The 21,759-nt window shown below is 40.7% G+C and overlaps 1 protein-coding gene across 1 annotated transcript; it reads right to left on the bottom strand.

Annotated features, from left to right (window-relative positions):
- Positions 1-565: 565 nt before the first annotated feature.
- Positions 566-21,406, bottom strand: SLC38A4 (solute carrier family 38 member 4). Its single transcript, XM_084532781.1, has 16 exons — positions 21,263-21,406; positions 16,962-17,192; positions 16,298-16,388; positions 15,051-15,166; positions 11,989-12,062; positions 11,765-11,857; positions 10,051-10,132; positions 9,867-9,949; positions 9,713-9,771; positions 9,038-9,316; positions 8,840-8,919; positions 7,673-7,773; positions 6,589-6,713; positions 4,092-4,236; positions 3,360-3,457; positions 566-1,884 (listed from the first exon to the last, which is right to left on the bottom strand). The coding sequence occupies exons 2-16, from the start codon at positions 17,078-17,080 to the stop codon at positions 1,783-1,785; spliced, it is 1,647 nt and encodes a 548-aa protein (XP_084388907.1). The 5' UTR covers positions 17,081-17,192; positions 21,263-21,406; the 3' UTR covers positions 566-1,782.
- Positions 21,407-21,759: the final 353 nt, after the last annotated feature.

Here is a 21,759-nt window from a genome sequence, read left to right as displayed (position 1 = left end):
GGTACATGAACACATAGACACACAGAGTGGATTTTGTGTGAAACTGACAAGTGGGCAGAGACATTTTTTGTGTGCTCTTTGGCTTTCAGAGTTCACATGTGCATGCAACAGATTTCTAAGTTGGATAATGCAAACTCCAGTAGCAGGAGCCTGGATTTGTGTAAGCATGTTAAACCCAGGTCGCACCTTCCCACTTGTTCCCTCTGCTATGGAGCTTGTGTCACCTCTCTGACTATTCTTCCTTGGAGAAAAATAGTATGAAGTGTACATGTAGAGTGGGTACCCCACAGCACAGACAAAATTGCAGTCTGGAGGGTACTGAGTGCTAATTAAACATCCTTATAACATAGAGCTTCACTTTTTTTTTCTCTCTTGCACAGCTGCATAGCATGATACACTTGAGATTATCAGTAATTTCTTTTCCTTCGCATGCTGTTGCTTAATTATGCATGCTGTTGGATGCTGGCATATCCATAGCCAAGCTGAGATACAGCAACAGAGTGAGTTACCCAAATTTGTGTTTTACAGTGGTAATACAGAACTTTGATGCACATATTAAAAATTCTCAGGAGGAAAACATCTTGCAATTTATTGTAACATAAGTAGTAAACATCTGAATTTGTTTTTACACAGGTAATGGCTGGGGTTTGCAACAGGTATATTTCAAACACAACTGAATAAAGATGAACCTTTTACAAACCCACCAATCTAGAATGTTTTCTTCAAAATGATATTAAATGTGTGGCTATGAAAACAGTGATGTGTAAAAAAAAATCAAAAATCATGTACCATAGGGTAACATTTTTATAACTGGAGGAAAACAAAGGATTATATACATAAATACACATATTTATATATATAGCAAATTACAGTTTCCTGCACTGAATGTTTATCAAATAGACAAGTACTGAACAATACTGGATAGGGTGCTTTGCCACACCTTGTGGTCTCCTTAAATTCCTGTGAGAATGGAAGACAAGTTTTTATGGACGATTCAACTTGTTCAGTGATGCGATCTCACACAAGAATAAAAAAAAATATCAAAGAAAACCAAAAAATCCACTCCAGATGTGCCTGACGTTTCCAGCACAGGCGTCTTTCACAGCAAAACACAAATGCTCAGCTGTTCTTCAAGCACTTGCCCCAGCACAGGGGCTCCTGTGCAAGAGAACTTTATCATCATGTGCAGCCATCACATGCCGAGGGTGACAAATTTGGGCAACATATCTGATGCTCAGCTTTTTCCACGGTGCTTTGGCAAGCTGTGCCAAAGCTGTCACCTTTCAGATAGACTGATCAGTGGAGAGCAGTCACCTTTCTGATCCCCTACAGAAACGGTACCCTTTATCTTGGAGCTGGGCAGCTGCTCCTATGTGCTTTGGGTACAAAACAAGGCACCAGCTGGTTTTCTGGCTAATTGCCTTTTCAGTGCTCTAGGAACTGTGGTTATTAATGTAACGGGAGAGGTCAAAAAGAGCGGGACCAAACTACTGTTGAGGACTATATACACAGCTACTCTTATTTGGGTTTTGAAAATAGAAAGCATCCACACCACACATTTCATTTAACCTGGCCAGAAATGCTAAGCTCAGGTTCCTAATGCATAAATAAGTCCTTAGTGACAAGGATGACGCAGACTCCATTGGGTTCTAGTGACCTTACCAGAAACTGTCTTCAGAATATTGCAGTTACTAGCTAGGAATAACAGTTCCATTCAGGTGTCCTTTGGAGCACACAATAAAAACATTGAGGGTATAAAAAGCACTTGGTTGTCTCCACAGGTTAGTGGTGTCTGGAACTTGGGGGGTTGTAAATCCAGTCCATTACAATGAGAGTCATACTCACAATCATGAAGATTATGCCAACTATAAGAAAAATTAGAGCCTGTAATTGGAAAATAAAATTGTATTAGTGAAGAAAGTGACTGAGCAGATGATGGTTCACAGACATTGAAATCACATTTATATAACGCCCAGGGCCTGAATTTGGGTTTTTCTCTGGGGTTAAACATAAGTAATACCATACAGGGCTATGTGCATCAAGTTAATTATATGTAAAATTTCAGTCTAAAAAGGCTGGACTTTACAAGAGCAAATTTAAGGAATGAAAAAAAAAAAACAAACCAACTCCCACAGTTTTGTTAATGTGAATAATAACACAAAATATAACTGATTAACTTTTTTTTTTTTAATTTAAAAATTGACCAATTTTCAGTGAATGTTCATTGTTTCTGCTACCAAGAACAGCTTGAATTAATCTTTTTTGTCCTTATTAGACAAACAGGTAAGCCCATCTCTTTTCTCTGAAGGCATTTCTGTGTGTATTAAAATGATCCAGATGCTTACTTTTCCCCTTTGCCTCAGTGGGGCTTTAGCTTACCCTAATCTGTCCACACTTAACAATATTCTGCATCACAACACAAAGATGAATATTGTGTGTGGTCTTAGTGCAGGGTATGAAATTCTAGATGTGCCTAGCACAGAAACACAAAGAATGAACAAAACGGCATGAACAAATATTCAAAGTCTCTCTCTAATGATAGTTCCTCCAAAAGTTGTCTTCATTTTATGATAATAAATCTTTCCTTTATACTTTCATTATGTACCAATAGAAATTCTTCCATCCCAATTAATTTGCTTTTTGTGAATGTATATACAGATGTACATATGCACTGTTTACATGATGTGTATGCATATACATTTCACCAATATATTTTCTGATTCATTTTTCAAAGGACATGTCCTCAGTGATGTTGTTAAATGTGCAGATGACTATTAATGTGAGCATTAATGCAAAGATAAAAGGTACTGCTGCAGCAGTCCAGCGTGACAAAAACATATGCTGTGTATAAATAATAGACATTCATATGTATCTCCTGTAGGTACGTGAATCTATCCCAGTGGAGAACTGCCATCTCTCTATCACTGCATTATCTCTGCAGTACAACCTCCTTCTTAACCTTGACCTCAGATCTTCCTGTTAATCCACAGCTGACCTTCCAGCATCAACCAACAGCTCCTTATGCACTGTTTAGGTATTGTTTACACAAGTGCAGGTATTAACTAGAGATTAGACTGGATTAACTAAATGCCTTTTTCTAGTGATAAAAGACACACTTTAAACTAGACCCTTACTGAAGTTTACTTATCACTAGCAGTGGAGCCCTAAACTCTTTGGTTCATGTACCCTGGCTCTCCCTGCTACTGTGAACAACACTGCCCGACCTGTGTTTTGTGTGATCCCTGGCAATTTATGATCAACTGCCAGATGTTGCAGGTCAAAGCTCTAGGATTTGTGTCCAGAGAAAAGCACACACACTCCTATCATCCTTCCTTTGCAATTGCTGCCAGCATCCTTACCCCAATCTTCTGGGGAGAGCTCAGGGACTCCTTCTTAACGAGCCGCAGGTAGAAGGCTGAGGGGAGGATGAAAATCAGCATGGTGGCAGAAGAAGCACCTGGAAGAGAAAGTGGAGCTGAGTACTGTGGTGTGATGCACAGCTGGCATGGTGCATCTGCAAGGTGCAACAGGACGTGGGGCATTTGTACAGAGCTCTCCTGTGGTCACCCATGACCCCCAGAGCTTCTATTCCAGGCTGCAAAAGAGGTTGCTCTCTGGTTAGGGAATAATTTCAGTGGGGTTAATGGGGTCTGATTTGGGACATTTTCTTTGGAGTCCTATGGTTCCCTTCTTCTGCTGAGGCCCGTCCTCAAGGGTAGCATAGAGATGTCCAAGCACTTATTTGAGTACTCAAATAAGAGGCTGAAGAAGTAGGAAATCACTGCCTGTGATGTAGATGTCCACATGTGAGCTGGCCAAGTGGGGACAAACCAATTTTTATCAGTTTTTATACTGGGTTTATTGAATTCCTTGATCTTCATGCAAGTTAGCAACAAAGGTGGATATCATTCAGCTTTGCCTGTCAGCTGTTTGGGAATTCCTATGTCCCTTTTAACTAAAACAAAATCAAATATGCATTTTTTTTTTTATTCCACTCTAAGACCTAAATGGAGATTGTCATTCAGTCCACAAATGCAAATACGTTGTGGAAAGGATAAGCACAGTAAACAAAATGTATTTATGAAACCTACCGATAAATCCAAAGATGTCTTTAATAGTTGGGACGAAAATCACCAGCAGGTTATTAAAAGCAAGAATTACTGCTGCAATCAGGAAATGTCTTATCCAGCTGAACGGCCTTTTGGGAAACAGCAATGCACTGATAGATGAACGGATCTGTAAGATGAAAACCATCAGGGAAAGCAGTTAACAGCAGTTAATTTATCTTTGCTGTTTTAATGACCTACGCTGGTTACTTTTGCTGTGAGAAATTCTGACCAAAGAAATGTGTTTTCAGTCTTTGACTCCCTTTATATAAATCTCACTTTGGTGTAGGTCTTTGAGAACTGGGTTCACAGTTTAGTGCAGAAACTCAAATATTTGCAGTGTAGAAGAAAGACAAGTAAATAGGGTGTAAAATCAGGGAGATGAAATCTGCTCAACTGAAAGATGCTGGTATCAGCAAAAGAAAACAACAAAACACACAGACACACACAAAACCAAACCAAACCAAAACAAACACACACACATATAAACACACACACACAAAAAAAAAAAAAAAGAAGCCCCCACTATGAATACTAATCATCAGGCAAAAAATACATGGATGAAATATGAGTTGCTGTCTTCCAGAACCTGATCCCTCTGAAAATCCCACGAGTTCTGCAATTTACTTTTGTGAGAGAAAGAGCAATCTTTTGTTTTACTTACATTAAGTATACAAATATACATATGAATATGTATATATGTAAAAGCATCTCTTGCAATGTCATTTGGAAATTATATATATAAAATTATATATATATGTATAAAAGCTGTTGCAGAGGATCCTTTTTGCTTCAATTTCTCACACAAGAAAGAGGTTTTTCTTCATGAGATGGAAAGTAGGAAAAAGGTCAGCTGCAAATCCCTTTGATGTCAAGAGATAGTCTTACTCTGGAGTACTGTGATAAGCTTAGAAGACTTGGAAGGTAGAAGTTGAAAAAAAGTGTGCTTACATTGGAAAAAACCCTCAAAACTAACTTCTTTTTAGTTATTTTAAAACAAAGCACTTTCTGTATGAGTTTGGCAACTCCGTAAGTGTATGGAGTTCTGTCAGACTTGGAGCCTGTCATTTGGAAACATGGAATGAATTTTGCACGTTATGTTTTTCAGGTTGGTGTGACAACATGTTATGGAGAAGAAGGCAGATTGCAAAACTTTTGTCTGGTTCCTCAGTTGGTATAAAACCGCATCACCCCACTGAAGAGTCACTGCCTGCATTCTTGTTCGCTTGCTGTCAGCATCCTCTGCATTATTTCTGCTGTGATGTTATCCATAAAATGAAGCTATCAGACTGAAATTTTACAGTCAGTAATGTTTTTTTTTACAGTGACTAATGGTACACAGACCTATATTTATTTATTTATTTTGATAGCAATACATTTTTTTTTTTTGGGGGGGGGGGGAGGGCATGGGAGGCTGCCTGTCCTGATGGGCCATACAAAGTTGTCTAATATACTAGTTTTAAAGAATATGACATTTTCTCTGGGCTTTGATGTTTTCTCTCTCTCTCTCTCTCTTTTTTTTTTTTTTTAATAGAACATTTAGTGCTGTGGTATGTAACTGCTAAGCCTTTGTACACTATTTGGATATAAAAATAATTATGCAGAGAGCTAAAAATGCAAAATACTGCATCTGACAGATAGAGGCTTTTGCAATGCTTAGCTTGTTTTCCCATGAATAGCGCTCAGCTAGCTAAGACAAATTTAAGCACTTAAGTCATTGGCTTAAACATGACATCTGGGGCAGAGCGTCAGAGCACTCTTAGCTAGATGTACTGATTGCTGCGGGTACTTTAGACCAGGACATATTTTGTTTTGCAGGCAAGCTTGAGTGGTGATCACTGCTGTTAAGTATTTGTCAGCGAGCCTGGAAGAAATACGTATGCAGAGCTTGTGTTTGCAGCCGGGACAGTGGATTATCTCTTAGCAGACAGAAACATCAGGCCATGATGAAGATCAACAGGAACCTGACAGCAGCGTGGTGCTGGGCTGGTGTCTGCCCCACCAAATGGGGTGCCAGTTCCCCAGAACTCACTGGCTAGCACTATTTTCTCCCCAGCAGCCGGGGGAAGGCACGGAGAGTCATGGTCTGAGCCGTGTGCACCCTTGTGAGTTTGGGTGTTGTGGTAGGTGCATATGTCTGTATTAGGAAATCTTATAGGTGGTTTGACTACATCCCCAGTCCTGAGTATGCACACTGCTGCTCTGTTAAATATAGAACAGGGAGAGCCAGGGAGAGCCAGGGCGGTCGTTGCTGATTTATATGTGATTTATTTATAAAGACTGATTTATTTCAGTCTTTCAAAGTTTGCAACCCTAGCTGCTGAAGGTTCTTGCTCCGGGCAAGCTACGTGTGAGAAAACTGACCCTGCCAAATCAACACTCAGGCCTGCTTTTCTTTAATGTTAGTTAACCTATCCTAAGTACCCACAGTTAGTGTGTATGGGCTGTGCCCAATTTCAGCTCCAGGAGCTCTGTTACTCACAGGGAAAAGGACAAGGGGCACAGTCAGGGTGACAGCCACTAGAACTGCGAGGCGAACAGACAGAAGGAGGGTGTCGAAGGTGTACACCTTGGTGTACGTATGAAGCAGCTCATCTTCAACTTCTCCTACAAAAAGGAAACAGAGACGAGTTGAGTGCCTTAAGCAGTATCTGCACATGCAAAAGGGAAACCTTTATCCTGCAGCCCAACAAGATTAGCTCCGGCCCAGCTGCTGCCATCAGATCCATGTTACAGGCTGGGCACGAAAGAGGAATTTTCCCAGCATGACTGATGCAAGTCCATCATTCAGAGACGATGAGGGTAACACAGCTGTGAGGTGATGCTTTTGTACTCCAGCATCTCAAATGATTTTCTCAAAGTCATTAGGTTGGTGTGGAACCTGAGGCAAAAATAATTTCTCTGTTACGAAACAGAAAACAACCAAGTGAACTGGGAACAGATCCCTGGACCTCCACCCAAGTGTCCCAGCCCTCTCACCACAGCAGTGTGGTGCAGGTTGTGCTGTGTCATTCACTTCTGTGCCGTAACAGAGGAACTAACAAGGTAAAAAGAGGTGCTGTTTGCATAAACTGGTGTGCTAATATAGGGGCTACTCTATTTACTTACCGGTTAGTCCTGCACATCCTTATTTTCTTTACACTAGAATGGTTTGCACCTGTTTTTCAGCACAGGTGAGGCTGAATTAGTGGTGTCAGAGCCATGGTGGGTAGCTCTTAATAGCGTCGTGTAAAGCTGTTGAACATTAGAGTATTTTTGATTTTGCCACTCCCGGACTTTGCAAGAGCCAGGTTTAAAGAAGCTTTCTGTCTGAGTTCACAAAATCAACTGCTCCCACTGCTAGGTAGCCCTGAGACTCAGGGTGGGTGAGGAGCTTGTGGCCTGACTGGATAAGTCTCACCAGTTATGCAGGAGGTTACAAACAGCACATTATTTCTGGATAATGCTTGTGCATGAATCCACGCCCACAGAAAACACATGAACACTTGAGCCTACATGTGGTAAATCCATCTCGCCAGATTCAAAATGGGAGGGAAAATTCTGGAGAGAACAGGGTTTTGACCTACCATAGAAGGTAAGATATCCAAAGAGACCAGCCAGAAGATACATGATGAGCATGCCGGTGATGGAGATGTTTGAGACATTCTGCATCCGCTTTCGGGAGCGACTGAAGTAGGAGAGAAAGGGTAACAGTGCTGTTCTTACAAAGCCTCTATTTGCACAAGTACTCTGAGGAGCAGTAAGTTCATAGCAACTATGAGTTATACAGATCTCCTGAAGCTTCACAGCTCTGTGCAGAACAGCATAAAAATTAAATTTTCAATAGAAAGTTTCAATAGAAACTTCACTTCTACTATTTACTTGGTGACAACATGTAGATGAGCCACATCATTATTTCTGTGTCAATCTCAAATGATGTATTTTAAACAAAAAATGGAGTGTCTACAATTACAGGGCTGGTAACAATATTGAGGCAAGAACTTTTAGCCAGCTTTGTATGAACATGCCCTTATATTTACAGAGAACTGTTCTGTAGGTTCAAGAACCTCCTGTAGGTCAAATCCTTTCTTTAGAGATCCCTTGGTTAAAGGGATCCCTTCAGCTTATGGTGCCTGAGAGCAAATTCCACGTCATCAGAAAATGTTTACTTCTGAGGTTAAACATATTAAAATAAGAGGCAATGGGTCTTGGTCTCCTTGAGTTTTACAGCACAACCTCCTGTAAGGTAATTCTTGTTTCTTAGCCCTTCCCAACTGTCAGCTCTGTGCTAGTTTAAGCAAATGTATCTGATTTTTGATATATAATCATCAAAACAGGCCAGGTTAAGAGTCTATATAAGACACCCACACCAATGGCATCCCAGGAAACTTTAAAAGTAAGCAACAGCTGACCCAGGCACAGAACTGATTAAGATATTTTTAGAATCCAGAATTCTCTGTTTCAGCACTGTCTGTTGTGCAGTCAAATTCCCCAATATATCTCATGTCATTCAAAGGACTGTCCAGACTCCTTCTTTCCTAAGTAAATATCGATCAACATGTCTCTCTGAACAGCGGCTCTTTGTCACCGGTATCTGACTATTAGGTGAAAGCAAAGCCGATATCTGTTTACTATGGCACACAATAAATCATTATTGGGTGGGTGTCTACACACCAGCAATCAAGGCAGAACAGGTAGAAAGTGATCTCTATTATGGGTAACTGGAAGGATGGGACAAAATTTAAGAACCTTACTCTTTCAGTTCACTGTATATTGGTAGCACCTCAGGGTGGCATACGAATGCAAATGCCAGGATGGGTATTGCATAGGCAGTCTGTAAAATAAAGCTCCCATTAGTAAGAACGGTCACTGCTGTATCTCTGACTTTTGGCAGGCAGCAGTTTAGCTGTGGTACGAATGGCAGAAGACAAATTCTACAGGATCTCTCTTACCCGTGAGTTGAAGACAAAGTATTTGGGCTGACACAAGTCGTTACTGTCGCTGTGTGCTTCATATTCTACACCACTTCTGGGGAAGGTATCTCTTGGCTCCTCAAGGCCTGGCATGTGCCCAGCTGTGTTGTCCATCATGAAATTCACACCAGAGCTGAATGACTCATTTGGTAACATGACCAGGTGCATCGGCACTGTGTGATTGGTGGCTGTCCAGTTTTCAACCCCGTGCGCCATGATGGGGAGAGGACAAGGTATTTGGGATTTCTTGAAGATTACCTACAAAAGAGTAGACAATGTCATCAGAAGAGTATTACCATAAGAGATTACATTTATACCCATGATAAGCCAACAAGAATAAAAATAGACACACAGAAGTGAGAGGAGAAAGAGAGGAGGCACGAAACAAACTGTTATCACTTCTGCTTCTCCTGCGAGTATTTATTGTTACTCTAGTTCTGTCACTGCCCTGCTTTATATTTCATCTTTTTAAGTGTTGCTTTTTAGGCTGATTTTTTAAATCTGGTTTTGTTCAGCACTAGGCTTGTTGATTAGATTCACTTGCAGGTGCTACTCTAACATCCACAATAAATTGTTATGGTAAGAGATTTAGCAGTGTTGCACAGTTTACAGGCTCTGTATTTGGTTAGAGACAAGTCCTGAACAGTAACCTACCACACTGACAAAGAAAACCATACAGGTCAGCGAAAAACCACTCGTATAACCAAGATAACCTGTGAAGCAAGAAAAAAATACACAGTTCAGCAGCATATAAATTCACAATCCTAACAGAAACAAGAAAAGAGGTTAAGTGGGATATTAACCTTACCTAAGGTTTTTAGAAGGGAGAGGGGAAGAATAACCCCAACTGTTACAAGTATAACGAGGTAGTTCCCATTTAGGTACCATTCTCTGAAGAGAGAGAATTAAAAACAAAAACAAAAACAATAATTACCATCGACAATGAAGTGAAAAATTTTCATCTAAGGGTCTGGTTGGACAAAGGTACTTACCCAGAATTCTCCTCGAGTTTCATAAATGCTCTGATCACTTCAGGAAGTTCATATTTAATAATAAAGAGGTAGCTTGACATTGCTGAAAAACAAGCAAACACCTTCAGGGAAAACAGTATAATTCCAACAAAATAATTTGTTTTAAAAAACATTGGTGCTATATGAAAAGCATACAGTTTCAATAAGTCAGTTTTTGCTAAAATGGAGAAATGAGTTTTTTCAAATAGTGAAAATAAAGAAAAGGTATGTTCTCTTGATATTGTTCTTTGATAAACAAGTCCTGAATGACATCTAGCATTTAGCCTTACAGTACAATAGCCATTACTCAACTAAAAACATACTCTAGTCACTGTTATGAAATTTACACTTTTGAAGTTTTCTTTTGCTTTTCTGCTCTGTTTTTCCAGTGGACATCATCCATCTACTTTTTTTTTGTAGTGACTTTGGTTGTCACTTCCTCAAAACCAATTTGTCTCTCTTGTGCCCTCTATTTCTAACTTCTTCCTTCCAGTACTCTACTCCATATATCTAAAAAGCTAGTTTTCAGTATTCATGGTGGAAGGGTCGACTTCTATATATCTCGTTGAAATCTACTTGCAGAAGGCATGATTTTTAAAGTTATCTTACATTGGCCACAGAGAGTTCTTTGGACACCTATGGATCAACCTGGACAGTAAGTTGAAAACCACTGGACTACAGGAACAGCTATTCCTCTCTCTCAGGGAAACATTCTTCCTTCAGTTCAACCACATTTAATATCCAGGCTTGGGGAAGGAAAGGAAGACCATGGAATAAGAGCTTTTATGAACACAATCAAAAAAATCCCAATCAAAAAGTGTTTCAATACAGAAGAGATATGAACCACCTCTATTTGGGTAGCAAATATGCTCCAAAACAACAGTAGAAATTTGTTACAAAAGATTTGCGAAACATTCCAAGTTCCATGACAGAGGCTAGAAAAAGATATATGTTTCATTGACTAATAATGCATCATTAGTCAATGATAATATTTATAGTGATAATCACAGAATCATCTAGGTTAGAAGAGACCTCCAAGATTACCAAGTCCAACCTCTAGTGCAATAATAATGCAGCTTCTGTCAACCACCCCTCCTGAAGAAATCTGGAAAAAATGTACAAACTCCCCTAAGCTTTCTAATACAGTGTATACAGTGTTCTCCAGTATCCTAAAAGGTTTCTCCCTGGGTAGTAAAAGGAAATAAGCTTTGGTGCTTGAACATGCAGGCCTATGCCTGCTACTTATGCCTGCAAGTAGATTGCCTCCATTCTGAGAGGACGGAGGTTGCTTGATAGATATTTCACAGGAATTATCCTTGTGGATGAATACTTTCAATGATCTTTCTCAACCACCCAACATCTTGGAGAGATCACAGTCTAGATGTGTTTTCAAGCAGAGAATTTAGTTGGCAAATGAATTACTGAAGAGCTTTTCTTCTCTGGAGAAGTCAGTACCATGGGCTTCTCCTTTTATGTGGGATTCATCTTTTCTGACTTGAGTAAGATGTCTTGTCTGAGCCATGGTCAATGAAGAGAAATGGCCAAGCCAAGCCATCCTTATGGAAAGGATAATGCATATTGTACCCTTCTCATCTCTGATGCTGTTTAGTCAGAGAGAGGAGAGAAAGTACTTGTGCTCTGTAGAAAAGCATTGGAGGGTAGAAAACCTTTTTTTCTAAATACTTCTTACCCTTACCTCCAATATTCTGCATTGTAACCGAAATGAAAACACCACACTTCCCAGGCCATCCAAATGCCTTTTCCCCCAGTTTTTCATATATTAATGAGCCTGAAAAAAATAATAAAAAATAAAAACAAACATGGGCCACTACATTGGGTACTCTTGATGAATTGCATTCCAAGGTAAAAAAACGTGCATGTAGTAGGGACTTTTGGTCAGTCACAACCTGATCTTCATACCTCCTTCTTTTGATGTCTTCAGTAAGAGGTGGATGGAGTAGAGTGACAGTATTGCTACACAGAGCAGCAGAATTCTGCAAGGCAAAGCAGAAATTGGAATCCCATTTAAGACATCAGAAACACTCGGTTAATTTGAATGTATGCTTGTTCTCAAATTTTTACGTCTTAGTAAGACTCAACTAAAATAAACAGATCTCTGTGCAAGAGTCAGGTCTTTGGTCTCTTACTAGCTCATTGACCTCTCCTTTAAATCTCTCTCCTAATGCAGATTTAAACAAACAAACAAATAAACAAACAAAAACACAAGCAAACAATAAACCAACCAACCAACCAAAAAACCCCAGCAAATCCAGAACTGTGTGACAACTTCACTGCCAACTTATGCCTAGACTTCTGCCATTTTACCAAGTAATCATGAAGTTGTAGAGCTTAGCTTTAAATGTACACTTTGCAAATTTCATAAGAAATCTTCCATGGTGCTAAAAAGTGTCATGACACTGGAAAACCTGCTTTTGGAGAGTTTGCAGCATTCTCTTCCGGCCTAGTTTACATAAAGGTACTGGTGCCTCCCTTCATCAATTCTGATTACGGACATATTCCTTCTACACAACATTGCACACTAAGTGATTTCAGCTATCATCCTCTCACAAAATACTGGCAAAAATTGTAGCTTTATATGACATTTTCAGGGCACAATAATGTGGGCAGCATATCTTATTACCACAACCATCTTGTTGTCAGCCTGTGCAAATGTTGGGCAGAAGGGGATGTGATGACATGACTGACATGACAGAGCTAGGAAATACTTACTCTACATATGTCCACTACTCCATGGCTGAACAGGAGGTTGTGCCTACACCTTCCATTCCACTGAATGCAAGGTTTGGTATAAATATGGGAGACACTGATAACTAAGTTTGTAAATGAGTTATAGTCTAAGAGGAGACATAGGTGTAGGGGTCAGGTGATGGTCTCCAGACCATGTTTCTTTCTCCAAGAGAGACAGTCAATGCTAGAGACTTCACGTGAGTGGGGTTGTCTCTCATGCTGTGGGTTCATGCTGTACAGAAAGGGGTGATCATGTCTGAGGCTGCAGTGTATCCTTCCAGGATGGCATCTTTCTCAATGGCACCCATGCAGCTGCTATGCAGAGACATGGTCTCTAAGTCCTGACACATGGGGTGTAGCTATAGTAAACTAAAGCCTACCTGGTGACACTTCCTGAATACTGCCAGGCAGCAGAGACATTCTGGTGTTTGGCCCATGCCAATGGAAACCTTCCCCATGGCAGAGGAGGATGTAATGGGAGCTGCTGGGGAGCTTCTGAGTTTCTAAAACTCAGCCCTCTTCTTGGCTTTACTGTGTAGAAAATCTTCCAGCATGAGAGTAGTTGGGCAATATGAGAACCATAAATGAACTGCTGCCAACATAGTCTAAATTAGAATTAATGTACGTCAGCTTCTATTTAGTAGATGGAATTTTTCTGTCCCACTGACACGAACGTCATGATCTGACAGAGGAACCTCTGGCAAGAGGATGCATGCCACGGGGGTAACAATATCCCTACAGAGTTCTACAATTTAAATAAAACTCCTTCCTCCACCAGAAGGGAGAATGTTCTCATGCAAAAAGTATGGAAGTAGAACAGAAAAGAAAATGAGCTGCAGGGTGGAGAAATCCTTTGTTTTTACTATATAAGACTCCATAGGGTTGCTGTAGCATTTCTGCAGGGTTGCCAGCAGAGCACTTCTTTAGCACTGCCAGCAGAGCTAATGTCATTAGGTTCACATCCGACTTTTTTTCAGTCACTCTTGTGAATGAACAGAGCCCAAAGAATAAAAATATTACAAAGGTAATTTTTTTTTTTTTTCCTTCTCTCCCCAACAAAGCTTGATGTATCAGTTTTCTCTCCAGTGATAATTTATGGTATATTGGTTAGCACGAGTGCTCAGACAAAGTTGGGGGAAAAAATCCTACATTTTCCAGACTCTAATGCAGTCACTTGTAGAAGTATGTTCCATTTTGTATCTGTAAATCCTATATCTAAATTATTCAAGTGCAGGTGCTGGGAAGTACTTACCCAGGAGAGTGGCAGCATTTGCATCTACAATTAATTTTCAGTTATAGATTCTACTGGAAAAAAACAGGAGGTGTTTCTTAGCAACTGGCAGCAACGTGTAGCATTTCAAATGCTGTTGCTGTTCTAGTTAAACAACCTCCAGAAGAAAGAAGCCACACAGAGGTAGCCATACAACCTGATTTAGAGGCTTGTTAAGAGTTCAGTAATGTACAACAATGGCCTATTGTCATATGGTACTGTCATACTGCATTCCAGCCTAAAAGGGGGATTAAAATTAAGGGCCCGAGTTAAGATTAAAAATGATTATTAAAACAAAACTAAACCAAACCAAACCCACAAACCTTTTGTAGTCTCATTTGACAGGGTTAGCCATAGATTAAAGAACTTCACAAGAATATCTATTACTGTCTATCAAAACCCATTCTGTATAGACACTGCGTGTCAGCCACATACCTCTGCAGTCATCTGTGCACACCAAGTACAAATAGATTGGGGGAGCGGCACCAAATCTGAAGAAATCTGTGCATGCCTTTGCATTCAAAGCCTACTGCCATTTCAGACTTGTATCAAATATTCTTCTCCCATTTTTACACAGTGATTGGATAGTTAGGATGATGTAAATATATACTTCATGTGTGATTTATTGCCTTTGTAGAATTCCCATAATGAACCAGCAAGATTGCTGTTGTTATTTTGGGACCAATATACTGTTCTGCCCCTCTATTTTTTTTTGGACTACACAGCATCAATGGACAGTTGTGTTCCTGAAACAAAACAGGGCTAAAGAAAAACAAAAACGGTTTGTCAGCAGTGGATGGCTCCTTGCAGGGCAGCTAAAATGTTTTCATTATAGAAGGTCTTACAAAACATTTCAGCTAACAAAACATGGCTCTTAAGCTTAACTTACCTCTCTAACCACCCCAAGAAAAATAACTCTACCTCACTGCTTATATTCTATTCACTTTTCTCTCTATGTACTTACACAAAAAGGATAATTCCTGTGTTGGCCATGGCATAGGACAGCCCTAAGATGCCACTGCCCATAATGGCATTGCTGAGGTTGAACGAAGACATGCCAAAGGAAGCTCTGCCCCGGTGCTGTAGGGAACAAAAAGAGACATTACAACTAACTTGCATTTTATTGAGCGCAGTGGGCTAATTGTCCTCACTGCTGTTTTTCCCTCTATTGATCTCTTGATCCTTAGAGGAGGAGCCTTGTGAAGACAACAGTCTGCTGAGGTGAGATAGCCACAGCTGTCTGACTGCTGGTCAGCCTCTATAGAAACACATGCTGCTATCTAATAGATTTCCCAGTTACTGTTTTGACAAGTTCAGATGATTAACTTAAAAAGCAATTCAGCCACTTCCTGAGTTTTTCTCCAACTAAGATGTATTACTTTCTCTATGGAGCTAAAAATGTGTCAGGGGGCAGGGTGGAGTGTGATGGAGGAAGGTCTGCGTGGCTCAGGTGGGGGGAAGGAGAGTGGAGAGGACAAAAAACAGGAGGCAGGAGATGGTGTGTGAGGGAGTCACACCCGCTGCCAAGTGGGAAGGGATGAAGGAATCTGGCTCTTAATTTTAACTTGCAGTTACAAAGAATATTCTTTTCTTTAACTGGATGGTTTTATTTGAACAATCCTAATAAAATATGTAACATGACCAGTAACATAATTCCTTTCTTTGTCATCAACTTCAGGATAACTTTGAATAATGTTGAGCACAGATAACCACAAACACACCCCAGAAACCTTTGCTGTCTTGCCATTTTCCTGTGGAGTTGCCTACAGAGATGGAGGAACACTGTGCCTGTTGTGTTCAGCACTGCGAAGCTGAACACGAGTGTCCCGTCTTTCAAGGAAGGCAGCTGGGTGTAGTTTCCCTTACATGGATGCTGGAAACAAGCAGTACAAAAGCTAGGGCCCACCTCTAACTAGAAATGGACAGCCCCCCCCATGCGGGACATCTTGTGTAGTACAATACAGTTGTCCTACTAAGTATGAGTGTGAGCTGAGGAATTTTTCTGATTGCTTGGGAAGGGAATACCCAGCTTTACTTGCAAGACAACAGAAAGAGATTGCTGCACGAACTGTTAGAAAATGTGTTTACTCTTCCAAAGCCAAGATTATGCTGATCAAGCTCCAGAGTAACTTCGTTTACTGAAACTTTTGGAAAATGATTCAGGTCAATATGATTTAATTGTAATTACCCTTAAAAATGAATAAAACTTACATATTCTTCATTATAGTCTTCCAATTTCTTTTTACCCAGATATCCATTTGTAAGGAACTTCTGACTTTCTGCATCATCACTAGCAAATGGACTGAACAAAAAGAAAAATACAAAAACGTTAGATAAGGCTTATGACACTTGTTCACTGTTATGACAATCATTGCTTTTGGTCATTAGATGAAAATTTCCTTTGGCATTGCAATATATATTTAGAGGTCCTCCAGAAAAAACAAACACTTTTTTTTTCTCTTGTTGCCCATGCCCTGGCCAGGGCTGCCCCTCTCCTTAATGGCTGCAGCACAGCGGGAATGTGCTCAGCTCGCAGTGCATTGCGTGCATATCAATTTACACATTGATTTGTGTGGCTGGGGTGGTTGGGAGTTACCAAGTGAGTGCTCAGGGCTGCAAAGAGAGCCTGCAAAGGTCACTTCAGGCAGTGGCCAGCACAGGGCACCCTGGGCTGCCCCTGCTCTGCTGGGCACCGCATCTGTTGAGCGCAGAGCGGGGAGGCTTGGTGCAGTTGGAAAGTGCTAGCTAAACAATCACACTAATTTCAGCATATTACCTAGGAAACGTTTTGAGTCCCAGATGCCATTAGTGAAGCTCGTTTTTCAATCACTGCTTTTTAGCCTTAACAGAAGAGCCTTCCCATTTAAACGCTTACCTCCTAATTGCAGCCTTTTCTGAATCAACCAGCTCCGTGTAGTTGTCTTCGAGGCTTTCCCCGCTGTTGCTCTGATCGTCGAGCTCGATGTTGACTTTTTGCAGCTCCATGCGATCCATTAGAGTGGTCAGCGCTTTCCAGCACACACACTCGCTCCTTCAGGGTAAACAGCACTGCAGCGCCTGCCTGCTGGTTCTCCCTACCATGGGGGGGCTGCCAGAACACTCTGTTCTGCAAACAACACACAACAGGACTCATTACAGTTTTCCTCAAATTAGATAAACGAGTGTGAAGCATTGGTTTTGTGTTTGTTCTCTGTAACAGCATTAGGAGAGGAGGCTGTTGCAGGCTGGGAAAATTCTGGGCAAGCATAATGTTCCTTTATGTGCCAGCACTTAGCCCCTCTGTCTCCCTTGAAATTGTGGAGAGGGCAGTGGCCAATAGATGCACAGTGGATGCCCAACATCTGGCAACATTACAGAAACAGAAGAAAATAGTTACTGGAATTGCTGTTTTTGCATTGCAAGTGATGGCTGTGCAGAAGCTGTCACTGTTAGAAATGAAGGGAGTATATCAGGGTTTCACTACCATTGCTTTAAAACATACATACACTTTAGGGAAACCCTTAGTGTTTTGAATCATTTGTTATAAGATGAATATTGTCAGTTTTAAATGTCTTGAGGATTTGTCCCCTTTGCTGGGTTCTGTCTGAGAAGGCGACTATGTCGGCATGATCTACTTTGATAATGAGGCGGTGCAGTTCTGTTATAGCAGTTTCTGTTCTTCAGAATATCTGTGTCTAATCCTTACCTGTCCCACATCTGGGAGATCTGTCTCACACATGGTTTTAAACAGGTATAAGATTCACGATCTTTACCTTTGTCATAAAAATTACAGCTTTTAAAATTCATATGAATAAATGCTCAGCTCTCTCTATGAATTGAGGGAAATTGTCCAAATCAAAGTTACAAAAAGGACTTCACCCCCAGGATTTCAGCTCTTTCTTGTTAGTCTCATCTTCTGAGACATTTACATTCAATTGCTCATTCCCACATTCAGGAGGAAAACATTCTGCAAGAAACTTTGCAGTTTTACAATACTCTTCCCTTCCCCAAGATACTCCTTGAGGCACCTTGCATCTCCATTTCACAGCTGGGGAGACAATGGAACACAGCAGGGAGGGGAGCGAGCAGAGATCAGGTAGCATAGTAATTCCTGGCACAGCTGGGGCCAGCCCTGCAGCCTCCTAGCACTTCACCTTCTGCCTCACAGTCAGGCACACTGGCTGGATCCATTACCTTTTTCACAAATATCACATGCTAAGTACAGACCAAGGCTTCATAACAACAACATCAGAAAACATTGCAACTAATAATTTCCATGTCTGGCCCTTTGTAGCACTAAACTTGCAATTATTGAATAGCCTTTTTCCTGGTTTTACATTTGTGCATGTGTAAGTCCTCTCTTGAGGACCAGACCTTCACTAGACTCTGCTGCTGATCACATGCTGTCCTTAAGAGCATCTACAAATGTATCTGTAGTGACAAAATGTTAGAATGCATGGGCTTAAAATGTAAACACAAACTTTAAATACCAGTCCTGGAGGCTAAAACCAACCCTGGGCCAGAAATTTAAGTCAGCTTCCTTACTTCTCTCTAAAACCATCCACCCAGACCAGACAACCGAAAAGGAAAAGCAATATCAGAATGCATTAGGAGATTTCCTACCAGAGGACGCGGCTCTGTTTACTCCTTTCTGCTGCCACTCGGGGAGTGCGAGCGAGGGTGATGAGCGCCCGTGGCAGCAGGGCAGGCTCACGTTCCAGCGACCCGGGGATTCTGCCCAGTCGGGGTATGAATAACACCAGGAGACTAACAAAATTAAAAAAAAACTCCAGACCCTCCCAGCTGTGGCTTCATTCACTGAACTGTCTTCAAACGCAGACGCTGCCCTGTCCAGGGAACAGAGTCCTTCCAGCTCCTGAGGCTTATTTTTAATCTAATGTGTAAAAGTCAAGCAGGCATATCTGCCTGCTCTTAGCCCTGCTCTGATGAAATGCACGCTACCAAGTGCTCATTGGAGAAATGTCTTTTCCAGGAGTGGCAGTCCAAAATATACACATCTTCAAAGAGTTGGGAAACAGAAAAAATAAGCCAAAAAAGTTTCCAGGAGTTAAGTTACACAGAGGTTAGACTGAGCAAGAATTCTGTACAGCACAGCTAACACAGTTTGGAAAGGGGAGCAAAACTTGACCAGAAATATGCGTTACAGTGTAAGAATCATTTGGACATTGTCCTGTCAAACATTTACACAATGAGTAATCTGATTTACAGGCGTCATCACGAGAGGCTATGGAACTACTGCATAAAGCAGTGATTTTCAATATACTTTTTTTTTTTTTTTTTTTTTTTTTTTTTAATTTGTGAATTCCTAAAAGTCTTCCAGTGAAGGTGCAAACACTTGGGTGGCAAAATTAAGACTATTGAGTACACAGCCACTTGCAGTTGTCACTTTTTAGAGAGCAGTTGGTAGAGCTCCAGGGGTCTGCACAGCTATGAGCTGAAAGCCATTGGCATAAATGTGGGCAGGATGAGACCCATCAAAAAAGACTCAGCACTAGGTTTGAATCCTGCTAATAACTTTGACATTAACTACAACCAAGAGTGTCTTTGATCTTCAGCAGGACTTGGCAGAGCCATCCCTTAGTCAGTGGAAATCCATTTCCTGATGCTCCCAGCATTGCAAAAGACCCACAAAACTGAAGGATTTGGGAGGATGTTGAGGTCTAACGTGCCAGTAACATGTGCCCCCCATGTACTTAGAAGGGGCAAGCAAAGCAAGGGGGGACCACTACCACGCCCCTGCATGACCACACAGCCCTTGTGTTGCTGTTCTACCTGCGAGCCGTTATTTAGGAGCTGGGGGATATGCTAGCTGGCTAATGTTGAGAAGAAAATCCTGGCTGCAGCATCCTGCTGCTCCCAGCCCAAGCTCCCTGTAAGGGCTGGTAGATGGGCATGTGCCAGTGCCAGGGCCAGGGCCAGCACAGCACGACATGGCCACCAAGGCCAGTCAGGCCTGTGCCCTGCCAGAACACAACTCCTCCCATGAGGTGATTTTCAGGTAAGCCAAAGGTCTGCTTTAGCTCCCCAGTGGTTTAATGCTTTCTGCTTCAGAATTGTGAATTTGGCACCTAAAACCCATTGCAGAAACCTAAACCCATCAAAATCTACCCAGCTTTGTCTCACTTCAGAATAATTTTGTAAGTTTGAAAGAAAGCAAAAATCTCTCCACTTCTTTTTCTTTCAGTTAAAATTGATAGTCTTTGGTTATATGCAAGAAAAATCTCTTCGCTCTACGGCATTCCTTAAACTTGGCTTTCAATATGGTGATGCATTTGCTGCTTCCTATGGCATTCTTCTAAACAGAAAAAAAATTCTGAAAGTATTGCATTAAAATGGAAATACTGGTTGCAAAAGATGTCAGCCTATTATTAGAGGAAAGTTATTCCTTCTTATACAACTATTTTTTCTGCTCAAATACAGGGTACAATTCTGCTTTGTTATTAAATAATGATTTTCATAAATGACTCAGAAAATTATGATTTTTTTTTTTTTTTTTGGCATCTGATAGCACAATGTTATTGATTTCCATCTGGTCTGCTGTTAGAACATTTAGAGAAGGGACAACCACTAGGCAAATCGTGCCAGGTCACAGATATGACTAACAGAATTTTTGTGGGTTTTGAAGTATCAAGATTTGTAAGCTCCACCATGGTATCTGATTTAGCAGACTTTGCCAGATTCTTCATCTTCATGACAGAGAGTTTGCAATGTTACTGTCTGCACAGCTATTTAAAAATGAAATAAGTGTTATCACTGTGAAATAAACAATTAAAATGTAAAGCCCATTTCCACAAATTCATTTATTTACTGGAATATTAGCCAAGTAAATCAAGAACCTTGAAGTCAGCCAAAGGCTCCAAAGGAAAGTGGGCATTTATTTCTTAATTGTCTGGTCAATTTCAAACAACTCCTGCAACTTCTCTGGTTGCTTACATTTTGTTTGTCCATATATAAAAAAAAGAAAAATACAATGAAAAGACTAAATTTAATTCCTGAAGAAATTCCAAACATACTTGCCAACATAAACAACTATGTCAGTAAATCTTAAGGAGCCCATCCTTCAAATTACACTTAAATTTACATATTAATTGCATTTTTAATTCTCAGTTTTTGAAGATGTGGACAGTGTCTAAAATACATTGACTATACATTGTAAAGGAAAAGTTTTAAGTTTACCTCTGAGTCAAGCTGGTTCCCTTGCTTGCTGGCTAAGCAGGTTCTGTCTTTTAGGATTTGCACCTGTAATGAAAAGTTTGCTCATGTGCAACCTAGAGCAGTTGGACAGTGATTTAAAGACAAATGGGAGTGTATCAGATGAGCCAATCAACATCTGCTACACCCCAACAACTCCCTTTGACAAATTTGCGTCAGCTCTTTTTAAAAAAAAGGGAAAAAAAAAAAAAAGAAGAAAGGTAAATCAGTTTATTGGAGCACACTGAGGGCAAACATCTCCCTTACCAGAGCTATTTGCTCTCAGAGCTTAGCACTATTACAAAATGCATCTCTGCAGAATGCTTCACCCAGGCTCGACCATGCTTTCACTTGATAATCTTGAGTTCTGAGCCACCCATGCACATTAAGCTTGCAGCAGCACAATACCAATATGCCTTGAAAACGGCGTTTGGGAGAAGTAGCTGAGGGCTCCCACATGGCTCTTATCTCTGCAACTGCAG

The sequence above is a fragment of the Aythya ferina genome, assembly GCF_964211825.1.
Source record: "Aythya ferina genome assembly, chromosome: 1".
NCBI classification, from domain to species: Eukaryota; Metazoa; Chordata; class Aves; order Anseriformes; family Anatidae; genus Aythya; species Aythya ferina.
The sequence above is the reverse complement of the archived record's forward strand: the minus strand, read 5'-3'. Positions and strand labels throughout refer to the sequence as shown.

What these genes read in the sequence shown, in the direction of transcription:
- SLC38A4 (XM_084532781.1), bottom strand. Translation starts at nt 17,080, where the DNA reads ATGGATCGCATGGAGCTGCAAAAAGTCAACATCGAGCTCGACGATCAG. An exon ending in GAAGACATCAAAAGAAGGAG is followed by an intron (nt 11,858 to 11,988) that starts GTATGAAGATCA and finishes TATTTTTTTCAG; the next exon opens with GCTCATTAATATATGAAAAA. An exon ending in AAACTCGAGGAGAATTCTGG is followed by an intron (nt 9,950 to 10,050) that starts GTAAGTACCTTT and finishes CTCTCTCTTCAG; the next exon opens with AGAATGGTACCTAAATGGGA.